Raw genomic sequence first — 7,762 nt, forward strand, 5'->3', positions numbered from 1 at the left:
TCCTGTGGATTAGAATCATGTCTGTTCTAAACATTCCATCATTCTGAAACATTCTGTAGTGTTCTACAGAACACAGCTGTTCCGTTCTGCTCCACTCAGACCAAATCTGCAGCCTAAACTCTCTAGAAGCACCAAATGGTGACGTCATCCCCAGAGTTTGTGTGCGTGTGAGAGACATTGACCGTCTGTCTGTCACATCTCCAACCAACCTAGGAACAGATGTGTTCCTAGCACTCGACTGGCCCAACTCAGAGCGATAGAGGAAGCTGGACACACACACTACACAAAATGGGTGAAGACACAGAAACAACAGTCACACTTCATGAAGAACTTAAGACCTTTCGGTCAAGATGCCCCAGGTTATAACCTAGTGTCAACATGGTACTGGATTGTCTACTAGTGAACATCCTTCCATTGGCTTCTTGCCACTTGCGCTTATCATTGGTTTATCATCGTCAATAGTTCCTCTTCGAGTAATACTGGTCACACAGACATTTCCAGGACCTTTCAGTCAAGATGCCCCATGATTCCACATAGTTTTAGCATGTCTACTGATATTTCTGCTATGAGTAATCTTGGTTAGCCCAGAACTAAAATCTTTACGATGTCTGTCCACGAGAGATTATGCTTTGAGTAATAAGATGATCACAGCTTGGCCTGCATTGCAGACTAATATGCTAGATATTGCACAGCACTCAACACACTTCCTGTTTGAAAAAGTACAGAGTAGCACGTAGGCTGAAAAAAACCCCTCTTACAGTGAAACCTAAATGAAGCATTCATACTAACAGTAGGTAGTGAGTTCCCAAAGTCAAACTTCATCTGATACATCAAGAAAGACTTTCAGCAGTTGTCTTTCAAGTTTATTTATTTTATAACAAAAAAATGGATACTGTATATAAGACCTCAAAAACATGAACATGATAGGAGACCAAAACCACACTACTACTAATACTACCACGACTACACTCACTAAACTGTAGGATACCACACAGCAATACTACCACCACCACAACTACACTCACTAACTGTAGGATACCACACAGCAATACTACCACCACCACGACTACACTCACTAACTGTAGGATACCACACAGCACTACTGAAGAGCTGCAGTCTTTACATCATTTCATGTCCAAGACTTTAAGGTTGATGTAAACTAACTGGTGTTTCTTTATTTTATATATATAATATGAATTTAATATGGAGTCCAGAGTGTATTACAAATGCTTTCACTTTCCTGGAAGTTGAAAGGTCATTTTTATTTCAGGAACAGTCCCTTTCCAACATCTAAAAGAGTGTGGAAGTCGATTTTAGATGAAATAAACAACAAGTCATACAGAGACTATATGGCAATTTTCACGTTGGAAATGTTCATGGTTTTCAACATTGTCTAAGTTGCAGGTTGGTAATGAATACATGTGTGAGACGGATGCCAAATGCAGCGGTAACTTTCTCAAAATACACAGGTTTTCCAGAAATTGTGATGGGAAGATTTCCTGCTTATTCCCTCCCGATTTTCAGAGTCTTCACAACTGAGATTTCGTGAAAACCTGAGAATTTTGAAACCTTATGTGAGACTATAAGAGGGGGGTAGAAATGAAGTTGTTCTGATGGTTTTGTGACGAAGCCCTGGCTGGACATCTTTAAGAGGGGAGGTTGGATGCTGAGGGACCTTTTTCCTCGTCGTCCGGAGGGCAGGCTACAAAATCAGCCAACATGGACGCCATGACTTCTTCATCCAACTGAGCGAGTGTGAGAGAGACAGAAAAAGAGAGAAAACAGAAAGAGAACGAGAGAGAGACAGAAAGGGAGAGAACAAGAGCGGTTAGATTTACATTATTTTGTGGCTGAGGAACTGGACAACAGTCATTAACTAACATTTTGTATCTAAAAACAGATACTTGGTATACCGTGAGCTCCAAAAGTACTGGGACAGTAACAGTTGTTGTTTTGGCTCTGTACTCCAGCACTTTGGATTTGAAATGATACAATGACTGAGGTTAAAGTGCTGTCAGCTTTATTTGAGGGTATTTTCATCCATATCAGGTGAACCGTTTTGAAATTACATCACTTTTTATACATAGTCCCCCCCCATTTTAGGGGACCAAAAGTATTGGGACAAATTCACTTCTGTTTATTAATGTTGTGAAAAGTTTAATATTTGGTCCCATATTCCTAGCACGCAATGATACATCAAGCTTGTGACTCTACAAACTTGTTAGATCCATTTGCTGTTTGTTTTGGTTTCAGATTACTTTGTGCCCAATAGAAATGAATGGTAAATAATGTATTGTGTCAATTTGGAGTCACTTTTATTATCATATGTTTCTAAACACTTCTACATTAATGTGGATGCTACCATGGTTACAGGTTGTCCTGAATGAACCGTGAATAACGATGAGTGAGAAAGTTAGATGCACAAATATCATACCCCCACGACATGCTAACCTGTCACCATTACAAGAACTAGGGAGGTTAGCATTTTATATCATACCCCCACGACATGCTAACCTGTCACCATTACAAGAACTAGGGAGGTTAGCATTTTATATCATACCCCCATGACATGCTAACCTGTCACCATTACAAGAATTGGGGAGGTTAGCATTTTATATCATACCCCCACGACATGCTAACCTGTCACCATTACAAGAACTGGGGAGGTTAGCATTTTATATCATACCCCCACAACATGCTAACCTGTCACCATTACAAGAACTAGGGAGGTTAGCATTTTATATCATACCCCCACGACATGCTAACCTGTTACCATTACAAGAACTAGGGAGGTTAGCATTTTATATCATACCCCCACGACATGCTAACCTGTCACCATTACAAGAACTGGGGAGGTTAGCATTTTATATCATACCCCCACGACATGCTAACCTGTCACCATTACAAGAACTGGGGAGGTTAGCATTTTATATCATACCCCCCACGACATGCTAACCTGTCACCATTACAAGAACTGGGGAGGTTAGCATTTTATATCATACCCCCACGACATGCTAACCTGTCACCATTACAAGAACTGGGGAGGTTGCATTTTTGGGGGGGGACATGATATTTGAGCTTCTAACTTTCTCACTCATCATTATTATTCACGATTCATTCAGGATTATCCGTAATCATAGTAGCATCCAATTAACCTCTAATTAAATCTGACAGTCTGCACTTTAACCTTATAGTCATTATATCATTTCAAATCAAAGTGCTGGAGTAGAGACAAAAAAAAACATTCACTGTCCCAAGACTTATGGAGCTCACTGTATCTACACACAAACCATGTCCAAGGAAGTCACTCATGAAACAATGTGTAGCTTGTAAAATAAGCTAAAAGACTTGTAATGTGATTGGTTAAGGATGGTCTGAGAAAGAGTTCTTACCTTTTTCTTCTCTGTGCCCTGTCCTGTTCCTTCCTCCTCTCCCTCCCTCTTCCTCTTCATCCCTCTCCCATCCTCTTCTCCATCCTCCTCTCCCTCTTCGCCTCCTTTCTCTCGTTCAGGCTCCTCCCCCTCTGTCTCGCTCGGAGCTGCTGATGGCTTAACTTCCTCTTTGGCAGAGTCCCCGCCCTGTTTTGCTGGTTCTTCTCCCTGATTGGATGGCTGGTCGCTGCCGCCCACCCTCACTTCCTGTGCAGGCTCCGCCTCCTGTTTGTGTTGAGGGGCGGGGCCTTCAGAAGAGGGCGTTGCCTCTGGACGATCGGCTCCCTGCTGCTCACATGACCCCACTTCCTGCCCATGCCCCTCCCCTAGCTCCTCCCTCTCTTCCAGAGCTCCGCCCGTCACACACAGAATCTGAGGCATTGTCGGGTCGTTCATTCCATCAGCGTCATCCTCCTCTCCCTCCCTCTCTTCCTCCAGCACGCCGATGCTCTCTACCTCCTGAGCCTTCACCCCTTCTTCCCCATACACCCTTCTGTTAGTCCCCAGCTCCTCTATACCTCCTTCCATCTCTCCCTCCACACAGAATCCGCCCATCCCTCCATCCTCCGGCACTTCTCTGAGCACCTCTCCTTCCTCCCTCCCCATTCCTCCTCTCCTCCCTTCTCTGTCCAATGGCCTGATCTCTCCTTCCTCTTCCTCCTCTTCCTCCTCCTCTTCTTCCTCCTCCTCCATCTCCTCCCCCTCTTCCTCCTCATAGTCATCAAACTCTTCTCCATAAAACTCTTCTTCTTCATCAGGGAAATCGCTCCCTTCTTCCTCCTCTTCTTCATCCTCCAACCCCTCCTCATCCTCCTCCTCTCCCAGCTCATCCTCATCCTCCATCTCTTCATCCTCCTCCTCTTCCTCATCAGAGCTGTTGATATTAATAACAGAATGATCTTCCTCACTGGCCTGTTGCTGCTGTAGGGCTCTGCTGGGCTGAGCTAGCTGGTTCTGGAGCATCTGTAGACAGAGGTAGAACACTTTAAAGGGTTCTAACGCTGGTGCATCTCTAAAAACATCTGTCGGACCATGTAATGAAACAAGCAATGCATAGTGTAGAGAACCATTGTACCACATATCTTTTAAATAACCCAAAATATACTATTTTCTGCTATTTAAATCTGGTGTACAAAACTAAACAGATCTACCGCTTCACAGACTTGCTTTTAATGAGATATCTATAACTCACATTTCTTTGTGATTTTACCTGTATGGGGAGACCTAGTGGTGTGGGTTGACCTGGGGCTGGTGGCTGGCCCTGAAGCAACATCTGCTGGAGCTGGGCTCCAGGGAGGGAGTCAGCCCCAACTCCTAGCCCCACAGAGGGAGCACCGAGCTGGGTCACGCCGGTGGAGTTGAGGGGGGGAACCAGAGAGGCTAGTGGAGCTGGAGGGAATGAGTTGATTGAGTTAGGAGCGGAGGAGGAGGGGAGGAGAGGGTGAGGGAGGGAGGTGGAGGGGAGGTCATTGGCGAGGGGGAGGGAGATGTCCCCGCCTGGGTCGTCCCCTGGACCGGGTACGGGGAGAGTGACCCCACCTGGTACTAAGGAAGACACGGGGAGATTGGCCACGGTGCTGGTGCCATCTTGGTTCTCCAACATCAGCATCCCCCGTGGGAAGATGACAACACTATCGTCTGAGTCGCTCTCTAGTGAAATCTCCACATCCTCTGCTTCCTCTTTGTCGTAACGGATGAAGACGGGTCTCTGGCCCTCTGAGAGCCCCAGCCCTGCCAGCTCGCCCTGATGGGGGGAAAGGAGCAGGTCTCCTGGGGTAGAGCCCTGGCCAGAGAGCCCCGGAGGAACCAGAGACAGGTGGTTGTCCAGGGAACCTAGGAGGGTGTGGCCTAGGCCAAGTGAGTGTCGGCCGGGGAAGGGCCCTCCGAGGAGAGTGGGGAGGGTGAGGCTGGAGGCCTGGGAAGGGGTGAGGAGGGAGGCGGCAGGGCTGGGTTTGAGGGTGAGGGGGGGCAGGGGGAGGCAGAGGGATGGGGTGCGGGGGTGGAGAAGGGAGTTGCATATGGCCAGGGCCTCAGTGCAGAAGGAGGAGACCTGAGGAGAGGGGGACAAACAGATGGAGAGTAAGATCAGTAAGCAAGTGCATTCCAACAGTCACTAGTCCAGTACATTTCACTATGGACACACATTTGCCTGAGCTAACAAAAAGGAGAAAATATCAGTACACGTGGAAAATACTCCTACGATATATACAAATCTTCCCAGACTATCTCTAAACTTGTCTAACTAGTCAACAGCCTGAGTTTAACATGACAACTAAACTCTTGTTGACTCTCAAAACATTCCTTTTATTCACATTTCTCTATTTTGAAAGTGATACATCTTGAAAACTTGATTGCTGACCTGCAAAACATTTTGAGACTATATCAACAGTGGACGACTGAAAGAAACACCAAAAGATAGTTTGAGTAGCGTTTTCCTTTAAATACAGTGCATTCATAAAGTATTCAGACCCCTCCCCCTTTTCTACATTATGTTGCCTTATTCTAAAATGCATTAAATGAAGAAAAAAAAAATATATATATAAAAATAATAAAATCTCACCAATCTACTACACACAATACTCCATTATGACAAAGTAAAAACAGGTTAAGAATTATTTAGCAAAAAAATTATAAAAAAATGAAATACCTTATTTACATATGTATTCAGATCCTTCGCTATGAAACTCGAAATTGAGCTCAGGTGCTTCCTGTTTCCATTGATCATCCTTGAGATGTTTCTACAACTTGAATGGAGTCTACCTGTCGTAATTTCAATTGATTGGACATGATTTGGAAAGGCACACACCTGTCTGTATAAGGTCCCACAGTTGACAGTACATGTCAGAGCAAAAACCAAGCCATGAGGTCGAAGGAATTGTCCGTAGAGCTCCGTGAAAGGATTGTGTCAAGGCACAGATCTGGGGAAGGGTACCATAAAAAAAAATATGCAGCATTGAAGGTGCAAGAACACAGTGGCCTCCATCATTCTTAAATGGAAGAAGTTTGGAACCACCAAGACTCTTCCTAGAGCTGGCCGCCCGGCAAAACTGAGCAATCGTGGGAGAAGGGCCTTGGTCAGGGAGGTGACCAAGTACCCAATGGTCACTCTGACAGAGCTCCAGAGTTCCTCTGTGGAAATGAGATCACATTCCAGAAGGACAACCATCTCTGCAGCACTCCACTAATCAGGCCTTTATGGTAGAGTGGCCAGATGGAAGCCACTCGTCAGTAAAAGGCACATGACAGCCCGCCTGGAGGCACCTAAAGACTCTTAGAACTTGAGAAACAACATTCTCTGGTCTGATGAAACCAAGATTGAACTCTTTGGCTTGAATTCCAAGCGTCACGTCTAGAGGAAACCTGGCACCATCCCTACGATGAAGCATGGTGGTGGCAGCATCATGCTGTGGGGATGTTTTTCAGTGGCAGGGACTGGGAGACTAGTCAGGATTGATGGAAAGAGGAATGGAGCAAAGTACATAGAGATTCTTGATGAAAACCTGCTCCAAAGCACTCAGGACCTGACTGGGGCGAAGTTTCACCTTCCAACACGACAACGACCCTAAGCACACAGCCAGCAGAAGTGGCTTCGGGACAAGTCTCTGAATGTCGAGGCACAGGTTGGATGGGCAGCGACGCTCCCCATCCAACCTGACAGAGCTTTAGAGGATCTGCAGAGAAGAATGGGAGAAACTCCCCAAATACAGGTGTGCCAAGCTTGTATCGTCATACCCAAGATGACACAAGGCTGTAATCACTGCCAAAGGTGCTTCAACAAAGTACTGAGAGTCTGAATACTTATGTAAATGTGATAATAAACTATTTGCATAAAAAGAATCTAAAAACCTGTTTATGATTTCTCATTATGGGGTATTGCGTGTATATTGAGGGGAAACAATTGTTTTTAATCCCTTTTAGAATAAGGCTGTAATGTAACAATATGAGGGAAAAGTCAAGGGGTCCACAAACCCCTGAGATGCCTTATGGCTGTTGGTTCCAAACGTAATTAGAGGAGTAAAAATAAATGTTTGTCATACCCATGGTTTACGGTCTGATATACCACAGCTGTCAGCATTTAGGGCTACAACCACCCAGTTTATAAATATGGGGCGTGTGTTATATCAGTTAGTGTGTGGTGTAGTTGTGTGTGTATATTAGTATGTTTTTATTTCAAGTGTAATTGATGAGGTAGGAGAAATGTTTACTTGGTTGCTTAAACACAGACCAACAAAACACCAGGACACATTTAGCCCCCTACCTACCCTTCTACTCTCCCTCCCCCCATACCTACCCTTCTACTCTCCCTCCCTCCATACCCACCCTTCTACTCT

At 45.1% G+C, this 7,762-nt stretch overlaps 1 protein-coding gene across 1 annotated transcript in view; it reads right to left on the reverse strand.

Annotated features, from left to right (window-relative positions):
• Nucleotides 1-850: 850 nt before the first annotated feature.
• The window catches only part of LOC106577888 (proline-, glutamic acid- and leucine-rich protein 1-like), a 23,308-nt gene continuing 16,396 nt past the window's right edge, over nt 851-7,762 (reverse strand). Inside the window, exons 11-13 of the mRNA XM_082964588.1 lie at nt 4,642-5,538; nt 3,393-4,394; nt 851-1,745 (exon numbers count right to left, since the gene is read on the reverse strand). Coding sequence (XP_082820714.1) covers nt 1,647-1,745; nt 3,393-4,394; nt 4,642-5,538 — 1,998 coding nt within the window. The 3' untranslated portion in view covers nt 851-1,646. The remainder of the gene's footprint in view (nt 1,746-3,392; nt 4,395-4,641; nt 5,539-7,762) is intronic.

This window comes from Salmo salar, chromosome 18 (assembly GCF_965601325.2).
Source record: "Salmo salar chromosome 18, fSalSal1, whole genome shotgun sequence".
NCBI classification, from domain to species: domain Eukaryota; kingdom Metazoa; phylum Chordata; class Actinopteri; order Salmoniformes; family Salmonidae; genus Salmo; species Salmo salar.